This window comes from Chamaea fasciata, unplaced genomic scaffold, assembly GCF_029207755.1.
Source record: "Chamaea fasciata isolate MVZ Bird 193981 ecotype frontalis unplaced genomic scaffold, bChaFas1.0.hap1 SCAF_12, whole genome shotgun sequence".
In the NCBI taxonomy this organism is placed as follows: Eukaryota; Metazoa; Chordata; class Aves; order Passeriformes; family Sylviidae; genus Chamaea; species Chamaea fasciata.
Window position 1 is genome coordinate 3,518,041 of NW_027094097.1, and position 25,508 is coordinate 3,543,548.

General features: G+C 40.4%; 2 protein-coding genes across 7 annotated transcripts in view; one reads left to right on the forward strand and one right to left on the reverse strand.

The window, feature by feature from the left end:
- Positions 1-13,545, reverse strand: part of ITFG1 (integrin alpha FG-GAP repeat containing 1) — a 73,869-nt gene extending 60,324 nt beyond the window's left edge. The window contains exons 1-6 of the mRNA XM_066194276.1: positions 13,341-13,545; positions 9,863-9,935; positions 8,325-8,470; positions 6,602-6,659; positions 5,922-5,996; positions 3,313-3,407 (exon numbers count right to left, since the gene is read on the reverse strand). Coding sequence (XP_066050373.1) covers positions 3,313-3,407; positions 5,922-5,996; positions 6,602-6,659; positions 8,325-8,470; positions 9,863-9,935; positions 13,341-13,530 — 637 coding nt within the window. The 5' untranslated portion in view covers positions 13,531-13,545. The remainder of the gene's footprint in view (positions 1-3,312; positions 3,408-5,921; positions 5,997-6,601; positions 6,660-8,324; positions 8,471-9,862; positions 9,936-13,340) is intronic.
- Positions 13,546-13,660: 115 nt separating this feature from the next.
- PHKB (phosphorylase kinase regulatory subunit beta) overlaps positions 13,661-25,508 on the forward strand; it is a 72,508-nt gene continuing 60,660 nt past the window's right edge. For 2 of the 6 annotated variants that reach the window (XM_066195013.1, XM_066195012.1), the window contains exons 1-4: positions 13,661-13,762; positions 22,224-22,313; positions 24,091-24,229; positions 24,891-24,990. In XM_066195013.1, coding sequence (XP_066051110.1) covers positions 13,693-13,762; positions 22,224-22,313; positions 24,091-24,229; positions 24,891-24,990 — 399 coding nt within the window. In that variant the 5' untranslated portion in view covers positions 13,661-13,692. Of the gene's footprint in view, positions 13,763-15,749; positions 16,220-20,102; positions 20,121-22,223; positions 22,314-24,090; positions 24,230-24,890; positions 24,991-25,508 lie in introns of those variants that run through there. The other 4 variants (XM_066195010.1, XM_066195011.1, XM_066195009.1 and 1 more) reach the window with 4 other exon arrangements.

Below are 25,508 nucleotides of genomic sequence, written 5' to 3' on the forward strand. Positions count from 1 at the left end.
CCTCAGTGCATGACCAACAGTGGCAGTGATGGGAAGCTGCCTGACCAGCCCATTCCCACACATCCCTTCCCAACTCGGTGAAGCGCACGCTCCTCCCTGGAGAAACACATGCTTAATGTGCGTGCAAAAGACATTTGAAAGTTTGGCATTTGGTTTATCCATGAAGCACGTACAGCCTCTTAGATAAAGGTTCTATGCGGCAAATTTTTTGCGTGGTTTTCATGAAATTCCTGGTCTAACTCAGAATTCCTTGCTGAATTAATAATTCGAGGGAGCTGAGACTTCTGCACGAGGATGCTTTCTTTAAAAACAGCAGCAGCATTACTCTCTGAAACAACCCCGTTTATCTCTCACCAAGAAAGATTAGTATTATCTTTGTTGTGGTTAGAGGATTTTTGGATTATAAAATCCTTACACTGTTAGCCTTTCATGAAGCACTGTTAGGGATTAAACACATCTTTATGAGCAAGTTCTTGTATAATGAAATCATAACAATTCAACTTCATTTCACCCAGAGCATGAGAAGTGTGGCAATTAAAAGCTCCATTCTGAGTGTTTAATATCAGCAGGTTGAAAACGGGTTAGGCAATAAACTAGCAAAAAGCTGCTCAGCCCAGAGAGGATTTTTTTTTTTATGTCAAGCACACTTTAAATCTCCTAAGCTGTTTATAATGATAGAGTTGCCAGAAATAGCCCAGCTAAAAATCATCAAATTGGCTGCATCTGTTACAGAACACAAAGAGCCCCAAAATATTGCAGAATATTAGAAAAACCTTTAAAAATACCTGCAAAAAACCCCTGGAAGAACAAGTAAAATGGCATGTCCTGGTGATCTATTTGTAAACAAAAATCACTCCATCCATTTTAGGTGCAATTATATCCTTATAATCATGAATAGCAGCATTGCCTGTGAGTAAACAGCCTGAATATTTCAGTCCAAAAGTCCCACAGCAGCATCAAATCCCATGATTATTAAGTGTTTTGGGCCACATGATTTCAGCAGGCAGATTATTCCCCTGCATCTTGTCAATGCCTCCCTTTTAATTAATACAATTCTAATGTGCACCAGGCCCTGCTCTTAATGAGGCTTTGTTCCCAGTGAAGAATGGCTGTGTGGGTGAGCAGTGAGTCACAGGAGTGCTCTCCTCCTCACCAGCTCCTGTGAGCCAAGCACTGCCAGGCTCCGAGGAGAAACACTCTGGTAAGGCAGCACTGCCTCTGCCCTGCCTGCCCCACTGCATTTCCCACCACAGTCCCACCAGCAGTGCACACACTTCCAGCTTTTGCTGCTTTGCCATTTTTCCCCCCTAATTTCTATCACCTGACTACTTTGATGACTACCTATGAGTCACTCGCCCAGCTCTCTACAGACACACAAATTAGAGCAGACGTGGTGAAAACACTGCACAGGTAATTTTTGGAAGAGGCACAGTGAGACTCAAGGTACAATTTCATGCTTGGTTAAAAGCAGGCTACAACTGCTGCTACTAAAAGAGGAGTCAACCTTTTCCCTGTGCTTACATTGGCTCTGACAATCCTTTATGGTGAGTTGGATCAATTTAATAACTCCAGTGACAATGAACTGTGCTCCCCAGCAGCCCCAGTTCCAAGCAGTTACAGAGCTGATGTCAGGGAACTGCCATAAATGTGCAGGCAGGACTAGACAACTGGTGACTTTTCATTTTGGCAGGAAGCACTCATGGAAAAACACATCAGTCATGAAATATCAGATATACTGATACGATTTTTCAGCAACATATGTCTTATTCCCCGTTAGTCCCATTTTCATAGAGACAATAAAAAAAAAATTATCATTCCCACTTTAGAAGTAAAACATTACTTTAAAGAAAAATAATACTGTAGTATTTTCTCCAGTTTTCTTGTCAGAATGAATTATTTTCCTTACAATTTTCCCCAGGTTCCTGTAACATAACACTTCGCACAGCATTAAACATAACACCCTAACGTAGTACCTCAGCCCGAGGTGTCACAGCCTTGCTGCTACAAGCAAGTAAAAGTCAGGATCTTTATGGGAAGAGCTTCACAGGAGCTTCTACTCACATCTTGAGATATAAAAATAGATATGAATCTACAAAAGCTCCCAGCACTACCCACACGAAGATCCTGACTCTCATTTCTATTTAATAGAGGAGCTTCCACATAGCAGCAGCACTAACCAGAACTCTTGGAACATTCTTTAGTCTGGCAGCTGTCAAAACCTTGAAAAATTGATCAATCCGTGACTGATCAATGTAAGAACCTTAGACTTCTTACCTCTACTCACCTCTGAGTTTAGATTTCAATGAACTCAACTTAAAATGCTACCTGGAACGCTCATCTACGCTGCTTATGGTGCTTAGACAAAATTCCAAAAGGCTTCTAGAGCTAAGTGTGCTAGAACTGGTTATAACATGACACTGATTATGGTAAGCAACCACATATTTAGTTTTCCAGTTGGAATTTCCACTTGACAGCTTCACATAGCCATGTGCCAGAACTGAATATTAACGTTTGACTGCATGCTAAAGCAATTAACTTAATCCCCAACATTTATAAGTATCTTAATTAAATTTATGGACTCATTTCTCTCTCACTCCTATGCAACTAAACAGGAAGAAGATAAGCTCTCTTTCCAAAATTACCATATATGAATTGATGTACATTGCACATCTAGCAGAAGATAAAGCACTTCAGAATTGATTTAGTGTGTGAAGAAATTAAGTTTATCACAATATTTAAATGTGCTTGGAAATACGAGCCAGGTACGTAAGTGATAAATAGATTCATCGTGGTAACTGAATTGCATTGACAAAATACCCCAAACAAAATAAAGGGAGAACCCAGTTAGTTCTATAAGTGATAGAACTAACTACAACAAAATTGCATCAAGTCACAATGAAATCTTGAAAAGAAATTTTAAGTCCAGCCTGAAAAACATTCTGCTGAATCCAAATTCCTAGCTAATTCCAGACTCAAGATGAAAAACTGCAGCCCTAAGGCAGTTGCCACGAATACTTGAGTACAGCACTGTGAAGAGCAGGGAACAGGACTCTAAGGGTGAACAGAACATCATTCAGAACAAGCAGAAGTTATGGCTATCATCGAGAAGTACAAAATGCAACTAGGACGTTTATTTTCAAAGTTGCTTTTAAAACCTAGAATTTTCAAATTGTTGATTCTAAAATTAAATAATTAAAAAACCCAAATCAGAAGTAGCAAAATCGTATAATTACTGAAGGAAGTTGCAACACATGACATTGACACTTAGTGATAATTATTTTTAGGATGGTATTTAACACTTCTATGACTTACCAGCAGTGAAGTCATTATTTAAATCTATAAAGGCATGAGAGTGTGGTATATACATTTTACTCTGAGTTTCCAATGCAGGATGCCATGACAAGTTCCTACAGACAGGAATAAAGATACATTTCAGCAATGTGTATAAACTGTTAATCATGATAATACAGCTTCAAAAAACAGTGAAATTTTAAATAAAATGGGACAGAAAGCATGTTCTCCCAATGCTAAGAAAATCCCTACTTAGCTTACAATATACTAAGTTAACTCCAGTAATTGCTTGAAAGGTTCTTTGAAAGATGATTCATAGCACAGGGGCTTCAGTTCCATTTTATTAATTTTCTAAAGCAACTTTTTTTTTTTTTTTGCACAGAACAGTGTCACTACCCTCAAAGTTATTACAGTTAGTGCCAAGGCTCCAACTGTACTTGCAAATCCTGAGACACTGATCCCTGTCCTTCTCAGTTCCTTCAAGCAGCTTCATTTCTGCAAGTACTTCTGGAATCTACTTTCTGATTAATAAACATGAGCAGAAGTGAGCACATGCTGTTAGAGCAGCTCATGCCTGTTGCATGGAAATACATTTTATTTCAGCTCACCCAAAAATCAACACATGAATTAAACTTTCACATTCTGATGGACTAATAGCTAATTATGTAATTTCCCAAGCAGGTGATACTTTTATTTTTTATAAATACATATGCCCTTCTGGTTTCTGTTCTAAAAACAGCTGAACTTCCAGCAAACCTCCCTATTAGCAGTGATTTGAAGTGCAACAAATCTTTCAAAAGTCACAGTGGCTGAGTCATCAGATATGTGACTTTCAGAACCCTTAGCTAAAACACTCAGGAATATCTCAGTGTGCACTATACAACAGCAGGCAGGAGTATTACTACCACTAGTTGGGAACTACTTTATTTATTCCAGTGACATTACATCAATATTATTGAAGTCCTTATCTTCCTTGACCAATTTTATGGTAAGAAAATAAATAGTATTCTGATTATTTCCCAGAAATCATAACTAAGTCTTAGAAATGTTAAAACGCATCACCTAATCTTAAAGAAATAGTTAAGTATTTTCTCTAGATTTTTCTATGCATTCAGTCTTGAAGATTGCCAATGAAGTTAATCATACAGCTCTTAAAATACAGCTCAATAAATCTTAAAACATTTTGGATTAAATAGAAGAGTGCTTTTCTAAGCAGCTGACAAAGCTGTTGTCCCTGAACAAGACATGCCTTATGCTATTACCGATAGCACTCAGTCTTATGTTGAGCTATGATGAGTAAGTTTATTTGTATCTTAAAGCTCCTGAAAGAATTTCTTCAACAAAATGAAACAAGTCTTTCCCACTTTCCCATTTCTTCAAAAGCTCAATTTCTTTTGTATATAATCATTGCAAAGTGTTCAGAAACATCCTTGTGAATCTGAAATCTGTTTCATAAGCCATCAGTACAAGTATGGTGATACAATTCGAGTTGGGATTAATGAACAAAAACACACTGCCAAGAAGGGCACGGTTTTCACTGACACATTCAAGGGTTACTTATCCTAGGAAAGGAAAAGAGCCAGTTAGGAACTACAGGTACAGGGTTTTTTATTTTCAAATGACAGACTTCAAGTTCTTTGGCACCCTGCCCAATACTAGAGACATTGCTACTCTGTATTTTTTAGTTACAGCCTAGTTCTTCTGAGCCAGTAGAGACACAATCTTCTGTTAATGCTTTGATTTCAGCATTCACATCCAAAAGAGTTAAAAATAATCCTTTGCATAGTTCTTGTTAAGCATTTAAGTATGCCACGATTTTTACTCCAGTATTTGATAACTGGTCCCATTCTAGAAATTACAGGGCTAGCAGAAATTTTAATAACGAAACTTAGTCCCCTTTGCCGCAATTTCATCTCACGAGGCTTCAGTCAACTTCCATCTGCTCAAGAGTGGCCTGAGGCAGTCCTTAACACAAGGGATGTGATACAGACATCACTTGTATGCACACTCATGTGCTACTTAGTCACCTCTGCTTTATGTCACTTCATTAATCTCTTCCCCTATATTTTCCTCAACATTTGTAGTTTAATACCCTTACATCCTGCACTTCCTGTGCTTTTGATTTCCTATGGTTCAACCTTCCCATTGTAAATCATTTCCCAGACAGGTGAGAACATCATCTTTTTAAGTTTACCCCAAACACTTGCAGATTTTTCTTTTGCCACCCCTTTAATGATAAGATCTGTTCCAGTTGTTCTTGCATCATCAACCTGAAAGCAGCTTTTGTAGAGCACAAGTTCTATAACACAGACTATAATACTAAATATCAAAAGTGTACTAAACAAATGAGACTATACCCTCTTGGAACTAACTGTTCCAAGAAACAGTTTTCCTATTTCTGATGTCTATTCTCAGTGATTCTGTTTTCTCAGCTCTCACAGAATGTCTACTTGCCCTATAAAATAACACGTTAAAGACCAGATGAAGAGTGACACTGAATGTTTGCCATGGACAGAAAGAAGATTCACATTTGCCTGAAGAGTTAAATCTAAATCTTACACTTTAATGGGAAGTGGATGCACAAAGCCCAAGTGAGCAAAGCCACGCTGACCCTGGAGCCCTCAGCTTACCCGCCGAGCAGGATCTGCGGCTTATTTGAGTCACTCGTGACACCAAACACATCAGGAATCAAATCTCCATTAAAGCTGAAAATGGAACACAATGTCAGCACCACCTCAGTCACTACAGGAGTCCAAACCACCCGTTTTTAAACTAATCTGCACTTGTGCATTTTCCCACCGAGCCGTGAAGAACTCTCAGCTGCGAGCCCGCTCTGAGTTTTGGCTCTGGTCTGAGCTGCTGGGAGCAGTAAAGGTCTATCAGTGTTTCACACTCTGCCTGTGCATTGGCTTCCCAGATCTACTTCCCCTCCACTTTTGTTCAGCGTTTGACACACAGGCAAGCACATTGAGAAAGGGATATTTGCTCTTTTTGGTAAGCCAGCAAGGTTTCTGCTTTACAAAATTCACTGAGAAATGAATGGCTTTTTTTCTGGATACTCAGAGTACTGAAATGAAAGAAATTAAAAGATCACGTAGTTACTATTGCCAGGATAATATATTATACAAGAATTGTAAAGATAATTATTTTGGCTCATCATCTTTTGTTAGATCAGTTGACATTATACAAACCACCCTATTCTTAAAAGATAAAGAGCATATGCCTCAAACTTTAGCACTAAAATTATATTTAAGTTGTTCTTAAGTCACCACCATAAATGTATTTTTCTAAAAAAGTAGGTCATACTTACTCCATTACTAGAGGCTCATCATGAAAAGTCTTATTTAACATAGTTTTATGGTTAAGATCTGAAAACGGAAAACATTAACTTGATTCAGTTACCAATACATTCTGCCATTTGCATTTTCAACTAAGGCATAATTCTTCTATTCATTTATAACCATCAGTTTTATGATTTAAAAAAGACACCACTTAATATAAAGAACTAAACAGCTTCCTGAAATTTCACAGGAAAGGGTGAGTTACAGTTAAAATACTGAAGGCTTTTTCCCTCTCCACTATACTCCTCAACAAATTATTCTAGGCAGATCTTAGTGACAACTATTTCTGTGTATGACTGCAATCACATAGATACAGGAAAACTGAAACAATTGGGATGAAAGCAAACTAAAAGTTTAACATGCTATGTTAGACTTCTGTTTAATGTTTTGTCACTGTAAAAAACATTCTTAATTATACACACTGAAATAAGCAATAAAGGTAGACTTTCTAAATGGGAAGTGAGGAGTAAGTTCCAGTCAGGTTATCACCTTAGACTTCACTTTTACTTGTAATCCGAACTCCTTGCCAGATTTTTCCCATTTCCCTCCTCTCTCCACAGTGTTTGTCTTTACAGTTTCCACATTTCACACAACTGGCCCCTCCTACTGCCTTGTCTGTCACACTTCTATTACCCAAGGAGACACCCCACACCCTGCCAGCGGCCTCAGCACAGACCAACCCCTGCCTGACTTTTCAGCCTGACTCCTCCTCCAGGCCCCATATGCTCATTTGTGTCTCCCCCAACACTCGGGGTTTTTTTTCCAAAACGAAACAGAATAACTTAATCCAAGTCCTCATATTCTTCCCAACACTAGAGATACCTGCTATTCCCTTAATATTTGATCCATTGCACTTTTCCAGGTTGCTTGTTTCAGCTCTGATTAAAGCAAGAAGCAATGGTATCTGAGGCAAACCTGCTTCACCTGTAACTATACCATAACACAGTTGTTTACAGTAGTGATTATTCTTCAGCAGTTATTGTGGATTAAAGAGTATTATCCTTTTCTTATCTGTCCTTGTTCAAACCCTAAATTCTTCCCCAAACCCTTTCCTAGCAAAGCCAACAGAAAACAGAAGCGACCCCAAGAGTTCACACAATCCATGGCCCTACCCAAATACAGAATCAGCTGTACCTTGAACACTGCTAAGAGACTCCTGAAAACTTAGTCCTAAAGGTCTCGAAAGCTTTCAGCAATAGACACTCTAGAAAGTTTTCTTCTAATACCCACTTTACTGTCTCACTGTCTTAAAAGAGTTTAGTTTAACATAAATATTGTATTACTGTTGGTTGGTTTAGGTATGCTATTTTGAAAGTTGATGCACTAAAGTTCACACCAGGTTCCCTGTGCATTTTAAACTGAAGAGAAATCTTTCGAGATAGTCATTGTGAAGCTGACATGCATGATGGGGAAGCCATGAGAATCAGCTCCTCAGTTAATAGGTACTGCCAAATTAGAATAATGTTTGGTTCTATCTGTTGCATAATATACTGCAAGCATTGTTCTCTTTCATTAATTATTGAACACAGTTTAACAGCAGGATAATATATGGGTGTGAAGCTGAATAGCTGCTAATCCCTACTTTAGTTGTAAAAACAATCATTACACTGTAAAAATGAGTTGTAACTTCTTGACAATACTTTGATTTAAGAAGTCTAACAATCTTATTAAGAACCAGTCTCAGCAACTCACCTAACGTTTGGTTGTGTCCCCAGAAAATAAACACTGCAAGTTCATCTTTGCCGTGACTTGGGCCCTGGGTAGTGAGGAGGACATCCATTTGGGAATCTCCATCATAATCTCCAGGAACTACACTGGTTATGGTGACACCAAGAGATCTGCAATTAAAAACAGAAGCCCCCACATGCAAATAATTGTAAAAAAGTGGGCATGAAAAAGACACTCGTGTGATTAAAGGCTCACCCAATTATTATTAGTTGTCCAATACAAACTCACCCTTCAACAACCTGGTTTATGATAAAGTCTCACCTACTGCAAAAGTATCTCAAGATCGGGCACCTGACAGGCTGTCTTTGTCTAAGAAAAATGACATTTTAACTCTAAACTTCAGCTATCAGGCATTCTTCAGCCATATCCTGTTTGTTAGTGCTATCTACACGTCATTAAATCCTCCCATTTGTTGTGGAACCAGTCAACCAAAATGTGTTTCAGTGAGCAGGATCTTTTGGTTGCATTCCGAGAGCAAGAACACAAAGCAACACGAGCTGTTTAAAAAGCAGGAGTCAGGCACAGGTAGATTTTTTAAAAGATAATGCCATTTCCTCCTACTTGCTGCCACGTCTTACTATGCCTTCCTACCTTTGTTTGCTCTTTTTTATTTGCTTACCTACTCAGACTCTGCTTTACACACACAAACACGGGTCAGGTTAAGGATTAAAAGCAGATCATTTCTAATTAAACAAATTAGTTCCTTCCAAGACAGGATAGAATAAGGAAAAATAAAAATATGTAGAACACAGAAGATGAAGTTGAGCTATAAAAGCAATTTAACTTTTAATAAACATAATACTATTGGTAAGCATTATTCATAAGCAATAACCATAGCAGTGTTACAGGATATTAAAGCTAGACATATATATATGCATATAAACAGACAGGTTTACATTTATTAAAAACTGATTTTTTTAAAAGGCCACATGTAAACTTGAAAAAGGAACAGATCTCTACACAGAAAAACCAGAACACCACTTTTCATATCTCTTCAAAATCAGAGGATATTGGCTGGATTCCATTAGTAACTATAGCACATGGATGAATTTCCCTGAAAACATGTCTTGGGATTGATACTAAAGCTACCCACCACAAAGATCTATGTATGCTATGGAATGACAGTTTGCTTCACTAAGAAATGAAATCCTGAAGAACCAAATCAACTGCAAAAAAAAATTTTCAACATTTGAGTATTTTAAATACTAATTTCAGGACAAAACCTAAACCACAAATATTCCATAAGGGGTGGGAAGTCACACTTATTAGTTAACAACATGAATGCCACAACCCATCTCCACATACTCTGTCATCTGACCAACAAAACAAAAATGTATCAGGAAATGAATCATGAAGTTGGTCAAGGAACTAGAGCTGTAAGGGCAAGCTGAACAACAAGTGAAGAGGTAACAAAAGCACAGACAATTGCAGGCAGCTCCCACTGAGCGCAGAGCCACCTTCAAGGAAAACAGGCTGTGGCAGCATTGAATATCCATACTCACTTCATTGGTAGCCTGACACGGGGCTTAAAGTAGGGTTCCTTCTGGTCAGCCAAAAAGATCACCAGCTCATTCCCTGCCAAGGCAAGCAAGACCATGAGCAACAGAGGAAGACTGGAAATGGCTTACATGCAAACCCAACATTGAAACAGCTCTGCCACAAATGACCATTCCCCACAGCAGCAACAACTTTGAAAGATGTCTTATACCACTGCTTCCTCCTCATTCAAAAGGAAACAAAAGGAGCACTTCTTCAACACAACTTAGAGTCAGTTGCATCTCAAAGGAACGCTAATATCACAAATCTTCTTTGGGGGTTTGGTGTTAGAACTTTCTCTCTGACATTTTTATCGCATTGCTTAAACCAAAACTTTCTGTAATGAATTAAGAAATATTACTCATGGAAAAGTAATATTCCATGGCAGCAGTTCCATAAAACTAATTAAAGCTTAAAAGCTAACTCAAATTAATTCTTTTAATACTGTGTCTCACATAGCAGGATACTGCTTTCCCATGTCAGCTGCCCAAAGCCCTTTAAAGGAAACTCAGAATTTACTTGGTTCCCTGCAGTGTCTCCTCATTTAGAGGCAATGATACAAATATCATTTCCTTATTTCCGGACCATCTAAATAAAAGTCCATATTTTATGTTTCAGAAATAACTGAGAATCAGGGAAGAGGAATTTTAACCTCAATGATGAAATAAAATTTTCAGTCATAAACCACAATACACATGCACTTACCTCTGTAAGTAAAACAGTGTTCACAGTGCAACAATGGTCTTTCTTTCCCTCGTTCTCCAATAAACCCAGCTACAGCACCACAAAATCATTCTTTATAAAAGAATAATTCTAATGCTCCAAACTTGAGCTACCACAGCACTTTTTAAGAGCACTGTTTTGTGGCAGAGCTCACAGCTGTGAAGTAGCAGAGAATACAAAGCTCCTCGATATGAAACAAAAGGCACCTGCCACAAACAAACCTCTTGAAGAGGAGGAGAATCCACCACCAAAGGAGTGAATGAACAGGAGCCCTTTCAGAGAGGCCAGGGAGAGCAGCAGAGGCCCAGAGGAATGCTGCCTGAGCTGCAGCACACGTTCCTGATGAGGGAAAGGCCTGGCACGGGCTGGGGCAGGAGCCTGGGGCTGCCTCAGCTTCGGACAGCACACCTGGGGCTGCCTGCTGCTCCTGCAATTCCCACTGCACACCTCACACCCACCTGCCTTTTTATCTGCTATTTGGGAAAGTCATGACCAGCACGAAGAAGCAAATGTGTTTTTACACATACCAGGTTCCAAGTTAGTTGCAACACTCAGAAACTAGATCTTTTGGTTATTAAAGATAGACATATAAAAATTTCAGCTCAGTGCTCATCAACAGTCAAAACAAATGAACGGTTCAAAATCATTACATGAACAGAGGACAGAATTACTATGCCACTACAATCAATCCTAAATGCTGTTTGCAGTTCTGTATTCTTTTTGAGATAAGAGGACAGTACGAAAAGAAACTAGTGCATTGGAGGGAGTGAAAAAACAGGAACAGTTTCCATACAAACAATAATTATGTAGATTAGAGGTCTTCAGGCTGAGTATCTGTGTGTTATATATCACACACACGTATGTATGTATACATGAAACAAGTTTCTCAAACTGCCCAATGAAACACAGCAGGTGAACGTCCACTCAGTGCCCTGTACTGCCAGCAGAGGCATCATGCTGGTACATGAAACCAACATGAGCTTCCCCACTAACGTGTTACATACACACACACAGACTCACAAAACAGGTAAGGGTATGCACAGTTCCATTTATTTGTATATTCTGAGCTTCAAAAAGTGAGGAAACCCAGAGGCCACTGGTACTTTTGAATCGGTCTTGCAACAGGATACTTCTGGACCTGGATTATCCCTTACATTCAGCGAGTTTACTATTTCTCACAAAGGTATGAGCACCATCGGAGTTTCTTCTATGTATCTGAGCATATGCAACATTACCGTCATTCAGCCGAAGTAATGCAAGATCAGAAAAAGATGTGTATACCAAAAGGTCCAAGATGTCATGCCCATTTCCTTACTAAGGGTCAGGATTATTAGGACTGAGCTACTTTACAGACTCCTCAAAGTCTGGTGTCATCTCCAGGGCTCAATTCCTCACGCTCTTTATAACTGGCTGCCATTTATCCTACCATTTACACCTACTACCTTTTTGTTTGGAGAGTATTCTGTAGTTACTTTTCATCAAGACTTGAGTTACGAAAAAATAATGTTTTCAACTACATTATTTCAAGCTCATTTTTACAGGGAGTATCACACACAAAAATGATTTATCGAGTGCTGCTATAGAGACACAAAGAAATCACGAATCTCGTTTCTGTAACTTATAACTATCCCCATTTTTATATGCACTCATCTGAAAGATAAAAAAAGTAAAAATTAAACCTCTTATAACAGACATTCACTTTAAATCTGACCATTTTTTCAGTAGATGAGCCAGTGGAGCGTTTCCAGGGAGCCATGCATTTCAATAACTCAACTAGATGGGAAAGTCACTCATGCTTTACCAAAGCTACTTAGAAAAACATTTCTGAGACTGGAGGAATAAAAAAAACGTGAATCTGAGAACAAATTAACTATCTTAATGTGCTTCAAGAAAGTAAAATAATCCAAGACTAATGTCTGCAAATAACATTGACCACTGAAAATAAGCCCTGATTTGAGGTGTCCCCATGTCTGAAGGATTATGAGAAACTTGTGGCAGGTGACAGCTGTGACAAATTTCTCTACCCTGACACTTTAACATAACGTTCAAAGCAGGACAATGTGAAGTTTTGATCACTCCGGATCTGTGATATGTTCATATCTATCTCCAAAATATTGTGGAAGCAGGAGCAAAACAACAATTTGTGACCATTCAAGTTGCAGGACCAAATCTCTAAATTATTTCACAACCATAAATTCAACTTCAAAGAAAAACGCGCCCTATCTGAACCATTCTAGTGCAAACTAGATACCGCATCCCACACAGGCAATACCTCGGGAGCAACGCAAGCGACAGGTTCATCCTCCGAACAACGTTGTGCTCCCCGCGCCGGGCCTCGGCAGCCCAGCCCGGGCACTGAGGCGGTGAGACAGAGCGAGCGGGCGGCAGCGCACAGATCCCCGGGGATGGCAGGGACCAGCGGGCCCATCCGTCTCCTCTCCGGGCCGGGCAGCCCAGCCCGGGCACTGAGGCGGTGCTGGAGGGGACAGCGAGCGGGCGGCAGCGCACAGATCCCGGGGACCAGCGGGCCCATCCGTCTCCTCTCCGGGCCGGGCAGCCCGCAGCGGCCCCGCCGTCCCCCCGGCCCGCTGCTCCCCCCGGGGCTGCCGGCCCACGGCGGAGGCGGCACCCGCGGCTGTCCCCCCTCTGGCTGCGAGGGGCCGAGGAGCCCAGCTCACACCGCCCGTGCCCCCGGAGCCCCCGGGCCCGCTTGGCACTCACCGCCGCGCAGCACGAACAGGTCCGTCTGCTTGTCCGAGTTGAAGTCGCCGAAGGCCGCCAGCGTGCCGCGGGCCTCGGGCCCGAAGAGCTGAGCGGTGACATTCTGCAGGGCTCGGGCGGGCCCCGGCAGGAGCAGCAGGAGCAGGGCCAGCAGCGGGGCCAGCGGCGGGCACGGCCCGCGGGCCCCCATCGCGCACGGCCTGGCCCCGCCCGCGCTCTGACGGCAGCGGGGCGGGCCCGGCCGCGGTTTGCGGCAGCGGCGGCGGAGCCCGCCCCGGCGCTTTACGGCGGGAGGCAGGCGGGGCCCGCCCGGCGCCGGCAGCAGCGCCCGCGGCTCCGGGAGCGCTCCGCCATGGCGGCCGCTCACATGGCGGACGTGAGCTGGAAGATGCTGGAGCTGCGCGCTCGCTCCAAACGCTCAGGTCTGACCTCTTGGCTTGCCCGGGAGGAGCTCCGGGGATCCCCGTGCCTCCCGTCACTCACCGCCCCGCTCCCGGCCCGGGGCTGTGTCCCCGTCCCCGCCGCGTCTCGGTGGCGGTGCCGGCCCTGAGGGGCGCAGGGGACAGCCGGCGCGGCGGCGGCGCGCCCTTGGCGGGCACAGCCCCGGCCGCCGCTCCGGTGTCACCCGTGCCCGCGGGGCCAAAGGCGGCTCTGCCCGTGGCGCGGTTAGTGCCGCAGTTGTGCGGGGTGCTGCGGCTGTGCAATAGGGGAAGCGTTTAGAATAAAGTACCAGCTTTTGGCAGGTTCCTCTCAGTTAAGGGTCACCGCTTTAAAGCGTGGGAGTCGCTTGTTCTGATCGTGGGCAGCTGCGTTCTGGCCTAAACCAGAGGGTGATGTTTGCCCAGTTAGCCGGAATTGCTGAACTTCAAAGAGCTTGGAGCTTGAATTTTTTTAATTTTTTTTTTAAAATAAGATACAGTCGTAGTAGGAGTTTAATTGTTCTGATGGAAAAAGTTTTCCGGAAGATCCCTGTGTTTACTTATATGCCATACATGCTTGTAAAACTCACTTGTTACTTATTTGCATGTTTGGTTGGTTTTGTTGCGCTAATAACCGATGGGACAGCGTGAGGCTACAACGGGGCTTTACCAGGGCTCTAAAGAATCGATTGCTAAAAGACTAGTCTGCTTGATCTGTCGTTAAAAGTTCAGTCTGTGCATGGATTGATTGGCGAATCCCACGATGAAGATCAGGAGTTGTCCCTGGTGGCCGGTTGCGATTGCGGGGCCGTGCTCTGAGCTGTGAGTGCCGAGCGGAGCGCGGAGCTCTGCAGAGCCGGGCAGAGTTCAGGGGAGCAGCCCCGAGTCCCAGGGCGGCTCACGGCCTTTGCCAATCCCCTGCTGTGCCTGCCCCAGGCATCTGATGGTTTCAAAAACTTCACTGTGTCTGAACCGCTGCTGCCCGTGACTTTTTTGTTAAATGTATAAAGAACTGCCTTCTGAGCAATGACAGATTATCGTTGTAGTTCGCTTCCTACTTTCCCAGTTCAAACCGATTTTGTCTAGAGATTTGTTGATGGTGTTTTATAGAACAACTGGAGAAATCTGCTCAGGAAATAAGCATTCTTTTAGATGGAAAGTTTTTCTGATAAAAGAGTTGATTTAAAAATCCGATTTTATTTATTGTCTCTCGGGGAGCGTTCATATCTGAAAATAAAAATAATGTTCTTGAATTTCAGGTTCACTGCTGCATCTTTATGTTGTAGTTTGTATAACTTCAGGGCTTTTTTCTTCCTTCCTGGCCCTGTAGAAAGGAGACATGGTTGGGATTATCATAGAAAGTAGCAGAAACACCCCCACATGTTCCTGCTTTGGCTGAGGCCTGTGCTGGAGTCCCAGCTCACAAACAGTGTTTTGTTTGGTTAGAGGTTTTTTTTTACTAGCGTGCTTCTTGGAGTAAGATGTAGTAAACGTGGAGTATAGACACACGTGCCTGAAGTGCACCAGTGACTCATGTTTTATAGCCTGCAGCAATGGATCATGTAAGACTCAATCCTGTAGGAGGAAATTTGTTTCCTCATGTTCATGTGTATTAAATTATGAATTCCTTTTTTTCCGGTAAAACCAAATTTTATTCAGAAGTTTTCATTTCCCTTCCTGAAGCAATGAAATACTGCTTCATTTGTTGCTACTCTGATTAGAAGCAGATTCTAAAGACAGTATTTGATTAGTCTCAAGCCCCTGAAATTTTTCTTACTTTAAAAAATATAAACTTTAAAGATTTGGGAAAACTTGTCATCATAATTACAGGCACGTTTTTCCTGTTGTATATTCTGAAGTGGAAGGTGTCCTACCTCAAATAACTGAGATATTCTGTGCATTAAGTAATGTATATGACTGCAAGAAACATCCTGGTGTAGATTTCATGTGGAATGAAAGCAGCACCATGCATAAGCAGAGTTTTAGCTCCTTATCATTAATGTTACTGAACACTTTAGCATGGACTAGGTGAATTTTTTTACTTCATCTTGAAATAGATGGTATTCACCACCTTCTGGTGTTGGTAGCAAATTTCCTGTTGAATAACAAAGCTCGTGTCAAGTATCCAAAAGATGGATTTTTTTGTGAGCTGTGTCCTTTTACTCAGGTGGGGTAAACAACTAAGTTTCATGGAAGTAAAAGCAAAATAAAACCAAGAGGTCAGTGTAGAAGAAGGAAACAAAAGATGTAATGAATATTTGTGCTGTGCACTCTGTTGTGTTAATAACGCCACTAACATTGCTTTCACTTAATTTAATGCTGATTGCCTTTAACATTTACTAAACAGTTTTGAAAATTACTGTAGCTTAGCCTGAGACGTTTGTGATTAGCTGCACCAATTTGAAATGGCCAATTTGGATGATGACAGAGCCTCCTCTGCGCATGCTTTTTTAAAGTTTGGTAAGTGTGCAGTTCTCTGTTTTGTTTTTGTTTGTGGCTATTTAATTCAACCAAAAAATAATTGTGTGTTTTGTTTCATGCACTGTTCTGTGTTAGTAGATTTTTAGCACTGTACAGTAGAACTTAAAAATATGAACTCTTTCAGCAAAAGTTTCTGAAAGTTGTAATCTGCTTAGATTGAAATCTACTGTCAAATCTTCCTGTTTTGTTTGTTTAGAGTTCCTGTCAGTATCCCTCAGTGCAACCATCTCTGAACTCAAATTTCTCTTTTAAGATGACAGTCATGTGAAAGGTGCTTTTAAGAATGCTGTTTACAAGGGACTCCTAAAAAACCCCAACAAGACTGGCTTAGAGATAAGTAAAATTTCCATCAGTCATTGGTTACAAAGTTTGACATTTGGAAATTAAGTGGAAGCAAAGTAAAGCCCCCTGGCACAGCTTCTCTCAGGTACAACAGAAGCTAGAATACACGAAGTTGTCAAGAGCATTGCTGTGTATTTTGAGGGGAGTTTGACTGAGATGAGATGTATCCATATGTGACACTCTGTGATCCGGGAAAACTCTTGTGTAGCCCTTGTTGAAACCCAGTAGCAGTACAAGTGCTGGGCAGAGTGCCCAGGACACAAATGGGTGGCTTGGACTCCCCTGCCCTGCCTGTGGCTTTTCAGTTTTGCCTCTCTGACCATCAAAGAATGTGATGTGTTGACACTGTTTAAAAAAAAAAAAAAAAAAAGTACTCTTTCCTAATTATTGTATAGATACTTGATGTTTCTCTTGTTATGATGCAAAATAAACATTTTTAGTACTTTTAACACCTATTGTTTTGAATTCTCAGAAATGGCAATGCCTGCCTTGAATATCCTGAATGGTTTCCTGTCTTGCTTGTAGCATTTACAAGGCTTGTGTGGTAGACTTTGGCATTTTGGTTATGTGAAGCTCCTGTGTACTGGCACGATGGTCAGTATTTTATTTCTGGTGTTCAGTAGCTTTTGTGTGGTGTTAGTTACTGTAAATCCTGAAATCAGTAGTTTCCATTAAGTATAATATACTGCACAGAGAACTGCCTTCACTTGATTTGGAAATAGAGAAAGGACAAAATAAATTGGTGCATATTTTTTTCTTGTTCTCTGTGGTGACCGGTGAGAGGCTGGAGCAGTGTCAGGGGAGGTTTAGGTTGGATGTCAGGATAAAGCTTCTTCACCCAGAGGGTGGTTGGGCACTGAACAGGCTCCTCAGGACACTGGGCACAGCACCAAACCTGACAGAGCTCAGGAAGAAATTAGGCAATGCTCTCAGGCACAGGGCGTCATTCTGGGCTTGTTCTGTGCAGGGCCTGGAGTTGGACCTCGATAATCCTTGTGGGTCCCTTCCTACTCAGGATATTCTGTGAAATACTAGTTGAATTTCTGTTTTTCTTGATAAATGTTAATTGTAAAGCTTTGTCACTTCAATGCTATTTAATGAACCTATTACAAGGTTTTATTAATTTTTACCCATTTGTTACTGTCACTCAACCAAGGTAATAATTCATACCTTTTGCTTACTTCTGCTGTGTATTCAGGTAGAGGAATGCTTCAATACCTTTTGCATCTTCCTCTCCAAACCCTTCTCCTGGTGTTTCTTTACCCTATTTTGTAGAACAGCTCAGTCTCAAAGGGGTGTCAGGATGTTGCTTTCTCCAGCCTCCTGCTCAAAGCAGGATCAACCATGAACTTGTAGTTTCCTCCTGTATGTTGTGATTAAAAATCCCCAAGGGATATAATTTCTTAAACTTTGCTGTGAGTAGAAATAAAATCCTCTTTGGTCCCAATGGCTTCTGTAACGGGAAGCTGTCACTGCCCTTACTAATGCTGGATAATGAAAGTTACAGTGGCCTGAGGTCCAGAGCTGGCCTCTGTCTCAAGTGTTTGATTGTAGCTAGACCTAGTGTCACATCAAAGGCTGTGGCCAGTTTTCATTCTTATCACATCTACAAAGAAATCGTGTATTCTCAGCTTTTTCTTTTGGCCTGGCCTGATTTAATTATCCAAACAAACGTTTTCTTTCGTTCTTCCGGCATGTGAAATGTTGGAAATAAAGTTCTTGCCACGTTGCTTCCATTTGTTTGGGGTTAACTTTACAGTAGTGTTTGTATTAATTCTGTACTTTGAAAAATTTGAACAAACTGTCCTTGTTGAAATGTGCAAGTCTTTATCCATAGACTTGATACAGAATTCCATTCTAATCCCTATTTTTCTCTAATATCCACAACTACTGCCATCTTCAAGGATGTGTGTGTGTACAAAGCCTCTGTAGATACAAATTTGGGAGCAGAGTTGTTTTAAAGCTATTTTGGCCATAGCTTCTAAATCCAAACATTTGGACAGTTCAAATGTCTTCCCTGAAGAGCAGTTAATGCTGATCTCAGGTATAAATGGAATAAAAATGAGGTGGATGGGAAAGTACTTTAACATAAGGATGACATAGTATTTTCAGCCTCCAGAGGTTGTATATACGTAGGATCAAAATTGCTTCCTGTTCCCTATATACTTTGAAAGGAATCTCTATCGTTTTTAGTAATTATTCAACTTGAAGAATGGAGAAATCATACCACTCTGGGACCTGTAAATGGTAGGAAATGAAAGGGGATTAGTTTTCCTTCAGATTATGAATATAGGGCATTTAGTCAGTGCAATGTCTGAAGACAAACAGGGATTTAATTTGACTTAGGATCGAGACTTTGAGCATTCTCTTATCGGACATTAATTATATTAACACAGGAAGTGACACTTGGATTTTCCAGCAGTGTTTCACTGATTTTGAAGTAGGTACTGCCTGCAGCAGTGCATGTGTGGAATGTAAGGAAATAATGGGCACACTTCATTTTTTGCGGAAGAAACGCTGAACTCCCAAATACCCTATTTAAATGTTGGATGGGGTTGTTACACCCCTAGACAGCAAAGAAATAGTAAATCAACAAAATAGGTTTTTTATGTTCTTCCTAGCATACCTACTTATTTACCTAAAATAAAACTCACCCTGTATGGTTATAATAAAGTGATGTATTTATGAAAAACAGTATTTAAAATTAATGTCCGTGTTGTGTTTCTTCTGAGTGCTACTGTACAAACTGAGACCTCCAGGGTCCTGTTTGCATATGTCACTCTGTTATGTTTAGTGCTGCAGTCTTGCTGTAGTCATCTCTTTAATTTTTTTCTTTCTTAGTTTGAAAACCTATTTTAAATATGGAATTGAAAATAGCTTTCTGTGACAGGTTTTAATCTTGCTGAAATGAACTCAAATAGATTTTGGATGAGACTGTAGACGGGGTTTTTTTTTTAGCCATCCTTAAAATAGCTTTCTCTGTGTTATGGGCTCTCTCCAGAAGCGCAAGGAAGGAGCAGCTCTGTGTTTATCCTGACTGTTCCTTGCTTTGATTAGGTTGTGATAGTAATGAAATGTAATTTACCACATGATTTCTCCAGGAAAATGCTGTAGACACCCAAGCAAAAGATAAACTATATAGATGCTAATAAGGAATAAATCAAGAATATGTGGAAACCTTTAATTTAAACCAGTTCTCCTTGTAGTAGGAGTAATTTTAGGGGATACTTCAAAAGCACAGAACTTTATTTTTTGTCAGTTTTTCAAACTTTTAATTAATTTCACCTTTCTGTTCCACCAGCAGTCTACTCTGACTGTTTTCCTACATTTCTATAAAAGTTTCAAACATCTAGAGTAATGTAATTTGTAGATGATGGTGTTTTGTTTTGACATTTTCATGCTCTCTCTCCTGTTTAATATTCTTTCTGCATGAAGTTGAATTTTTTGAATGCTCTGAAATAGAACAATATGCTTGCTTTTTGTTCTTGATACCTTTGTTTTGTTTCTCTGTTGGCCACAGAGGGTCACAGATTGTCTGGTAAGTTTTTAAATTAGAACAATTTTAGTTCAGGAACTTTTGAGTTGTGTGTCTGTGCCTGTGGATGCTCAGCTGTGTGTCCTGGTGCCACACTGGGGTTGGGAGCCTGCAGGAAGTGAACATTCTGAACCTGTTTCACACACAAAGGATGGTGGATATGCATATAATAGTCACTTAGCTAATCTAAGAGTTAGAATCATTATTTTGCCTTTGAAAATCTAGTAAGTGAATTTCTTATAAATTTGCTGCTTTATATGCAATGACTTCCTGAAGTTTTTTTTTTCTCTTGTATGTTCTGTCCTTTCACTACAACACTGTACAAAATTGCAGTTACTGCAGCTCACTGTTTTGTGTGCTTTTGCAAGATAACTGAATTAATTGTGCAACAGGATAAATTATGAATCATTTCATGGAGACGGATTTATAGGCTAAAAGAAGTAGAGAAACAAAATAGCTTTGAAAAAGGGATTTAAATGGGTTCAGAATGTTCAGTATTCATTTATTTAGTTATTTTAATAGAAGATACAAAAGCTGTGATATGCTACCAGTTTTTGTTTTCCATTACAGAACAATTTCATTTCTTTTGAATTTGATTTTTTAGGCAGCTCAGGTAAACTGGGGTCTCTGTGCTTCCCTTTCTGGCCCTTTCCCACATGCAGGTGTTATTTCTAATTTAACCTCTCCCAGTGAGGAAAGGCTGTAGGGAAAGCTCAGTTGGGTTGGGGAGCATCACCAGGACATCCAAGCAGAGCAGACACCCAGGGCTCTCCTCGGGGTGGGATGGGGATTTTTTCACTCCTGTGTTTGCAAAGCAAAGGTGACTTGGGGTGAGGTTTGCATTCTTGGATGGCTCGACATGTTCTTGTCTCCCCACCAAAGGACTTGATTGATAAAGCTTCTGTCAGCATTCCACACACATTCCAGTTAGGCTGGAAAAGACCTCTGGGGTCGTCGAGTCCAGCATTTGACCAAGAACATCTTGGCAGCTGAACAGGGCACTGAGTGCCACATCCAGTTATTTCTTGAACACTTTTTTTTTTGTCTTCATTTTTTTTTCTTGGTTTCATGGGGATGAGAGTCCTGTATCTGGACAGTCTCGTGTCTGATGCTTGGAGATGTGCTGGGATTGCCAAAGAGGCACTGTGAAAAGGAGCCCTGGCTGTGTCCTGCCAGAACTGCTTGGCTGGCTGGGCTTCCCTGGCACTGCATTCCCTGAGCTTCCCCCAAAGGTAGCGGGCAGTCCAGAAAGGGAAAATGCTCATTCTTCCTCTGAGCACATGGCTCTCGTGGAGATCTTGCCATCCAGAGCACTGAGCAAAGCCCAAGTGATTTGTGGAGGAGAGCAGGGTGTTACTCTGAAATTAGGAGCTGGAAATGGTTCACCCCAGTAATTTTTAATTGGTAGCTTGTTTCAGCTCTCAGTAAAAGCGACTTATCGGGTGCAGGTAGGGAAGCAGTCAGGATATGGGACAGTGAGAATGAAAGATGAGGATTTGACAGCATTGTATTTCTCTGGAACAGGTAACTTGAGGGCTTTGTCTGTTGAAGAGCTGCTTTAAGCTTTAGTAGCATGTGGGAACAAGCCAACCCTTATTCTGACATGACAGCAGCTGGGCTGGCTCTGGTGGGTGCAGACAAGGTTGGGTAGGTGAAACACTGATGGTGTTGAACATCTTCTCATTTTTGAAGGCAGATGTAGCAGTAATAATTGAATGTGGTCTACTTTTGTCCCTCTTCTGTTCTACGTATCTTCTGGAATTTTCTCTGTAACGTACTTACGTGCTAAGAAAACGTTCATAGAAAATTCTTTACGTTTAATAGTTGTCTTTAACAATTAGCTCTACATTTATGTAGGATTTGCTGTAGTTGAGTGTCTACAAGGCACTGGAGATACAGTTGGAGGTCTGGTTTGTGTTGATGGGTGCTATAGAAAAAATGCTCTGAGACTGTAGAGAAAACAACTTCTTTGTTTCAGTTGAAATTCAATAAATTGTGCTTTTGTATAACAAATGTGAAGAAATATCACAGTAATTTTTAGCAGTATTACATTTATGAACCTGAATCTGATCTTGATTTTGGTTTTCTTTTTTCTTCTTATTGTAGGTTCAATTTATGAGCCACTTAAATGTATTAACCTTCCAAAACCGGAGGGGGAAACTCTGTGGGATAAATTAAACCATTACTATAGAATTGGTAAGTTAATAATGCTTGAACTAACCTGGATGTGAGTAACAGTTGATATTTGCATGATAAATATTGATGCTACATCATTTCTGCTTAAGGATAGTTTCCTAAATTTCTGTTGGAAGTTGGAAATTTGGAAAGAGGAGGGCTGAGTTACACTTCCTGCTGAAAATCAAAATGTCTCTTGAAAGTCCACTTCAGCTATAAGATTGAATTTAGAATTATTTTGGATAAAGGGGTTGCTTTGGATTGTAGCATTGACCAGACACAGCTGAGGAAAAATTTAAATGGACAAAAGCTTTCTTGTAGTACTTGGAACAGTCTGGCAGGTGATCAGTTAGAAGTTCCTTTTTGTTATTAATGGTACCATAATGCTTTTTTGTACTGAATTTTTATTTGTTAGCTGACTTCAAGTCAACTGTAGTGTTTTTCATATGATGTTACTTTAAGCCAAAACCATTAAAGAAGTAACAATTTGTTTTGATTGTTTTGGGTTTTAGGAGGTTTGTGTTATAATGAAGTCCTGCCTGTATTCTAAAATCAGGGTTGTTTAATGGCTGTGCAATTGACAGTTTGAAATTTAAGTTTTACTCAGGCAAGGTACAGAATAGTGAATAATTTCCTCATCATCCTAAAAATGTGGGATGGGACTCCCTTCATTCAAATGGCTTTCTGAAGCAAAATCTGGGTTGTACCTTGTCTATCCATAGATGTGTTGCTTTTTGTAGGTGCATTGCTTTTAGCTTTCTTGCAGAGGAGGTGACTGTTAATTGGCTTTTTTAACACTTGGCAGCAATAAATCTGGTGGTGCTTGCTGTTCATGTCAGGCAATGATGCTGCTGCCACTGTAAAAATCTACTATTGAATTTATACTTCATTTATAATAATCTCTATTGACTTTTTCAGGTAATATTTTATCAAAGTTTTAGCTCTAGGGTATCAAGACACTGAATATAATGCAAAAAGCTGTAAAACCTTGTAATTTTCACCTAGAATACTTAGTTTCTAAGACAATAAAGAAGCCTTCTTAAAATTGATGCTTGATAACAATAAATTCCGACTTCTATGGAAAAAAACCTGCTTTCCTGTCTTATGCTGAAGAGATTAATGTTAGAAAGGTCATGTTTGAGGGCATTAATCCCAATTTCAACCTTGTAGCATTCTGGTTGTTATATAACCTTAGGAAGAACAATTTCCAAAATGCAAAATATTGAAGTACAAAAAGAATAAAAGTAATATTTAGTATTTTTTATAACTGACTTTTGGCAACCTGAAAATTCCTGTTTTAGTCTGTTTTCCTATCAAGATACTGAGTTATATTATTGTAGTTCTCCTTTTTCCTTACTTATTCCCCTCTACTTTTATAAATATTAATGCAATCATCTGGCTTGAGTTAAAAATGTAATTTTTATGAATGTTCTGGAAAGTTTAAACATTTAACTGATTGGGGGGTAGTTGACATACTGTAGTCACTTTTTTCTTCTGTTTTCACAGAAAGGGAATCACTGGCTTGCTTTGTAGAAATTCTGTACAAAGTGGGTTGTGCTAGAACAGAGTCATAGAAATAGTTTTGAATACTGCTGGGTATTTGTTTAAAAAGGTCTAGTTTGTCTGAAAAGCAATGTAACAAATGTTGTGTCTGTTTCTCCTTACCTTTCTTTCCTGTATTTTATCTTGCGCGTGCTGTAACGGGTTGTTCACACCTTGATCTGTTCCTGAAAATCTATTTAGAAACTGGAAGAAATATAGATGTTGTTAACAAGCTTTTTATTTTTCCTTCTTCCAGTTAAATCAACGTTGCTGCTCCATCAAAGCCCAACCACAGGTCTGTTCCCTACCAAGACTTTTGGGAATAACCAAAAGGCAAAAGTCCATGACAGCCTTTACTGTGCTGCCTGTGCCTGGGCATTGGCCCTTGCTTACAGGTGAATAACCTCTACACTCATGTCTCTGCCAGGTTACATTCCCTCTCTTATTCCCTCTCTTCTCAGTTCCCTGCGAAAGTCTTTACAGGTGAAGCTTTATTAAAAATAGATTTGTAAACCCATAGAGAATGGTGCATTCCCAAATCTCAGTAAAAATATTTATGAAGGTGCCAGGTTAAAAATGTCACTCTACTTTTGGTAAGTAAACATGTTTCCCGTAATGTAATTGGTGCCAGTATGTGTTACAGTGGAATTAATGCGTGCTACTAAAAATAGAGTTTCTTCTGGCAAATTATACTCAGAGGATACTTTCAAATCTAGTAGGAGAGTTCAGGGCATTGGCAGGCTTTTTGCTGGTACTAAGAATCATTTACTTGCAAGAGACTGGATGTTAAAATATCAGGAAGGATTTTTTTTTTAAATTCTTAAATTTTGAAAGAGGAATGCTTGTGTAAATTGCCAGACAAAAACCCTTTCATTATTTTTATTATTTTTAATGAGAAAGGATGGCTAGGGCTGTAAACATGTAGATATGAGTGAGGGCTCCACTATGCCACTGCGTTAGTTAAATACTTAATATTCCAAAGCATTAATCTCTCCTTTTCTCTTCCCCCCACGAATGCATTTGCAATTTGTTTGACGAGTTATCTCTGTCACCCAGGCGCATTGATGATGACAAGGGAAGGACCCATGAGCTGGAGCATTCTGCCATAAAGTGCATGAGAGGAATTCTCTACTGCTACATGCGCCAGGCCGATAAGGTAAAGCCGCGCTGCGGACACGGCACTCGCCTCCTTCCTGGGGATTAATCAAACTGGGAAAACAAACCCGAAATGCACATCTAATTCACAGGGTGAGGGTGCTCCAGCTCAGAACAGCTGCTGCCTCGTTGTCAGGGTGCAGCATCGTTTTAGGGAGTAGAAGATGTGAGCATTTTGGGAAGGAAAAGTGCAGGGTACACTTGAGACTTCTTTGTGTTCATTTTGCAGTTATGTGTCCCATTTTAATATTACACCATTAGTACTTGTGGGGGGCTTTTGTCTTTTTAGTGATTAAATGGGAAGATGTAGAACTAGTTTTTGTTAAGGCTGGAGAGTTTTATTTGCACTGTTATCTTGGTTATTGTGCTCGCAGTTGTTCTCCTTACCTAGGTGATAATTTTGATTGTTTTGCTTGGTTTCTTTAGCACACATTTTCCAGCAGTATTTTACTTAATGACATAACTTCAGAAGGGCACACATGTCCAAAAGGAGTAAGGAAAGAGTAGCCTACTTATGTT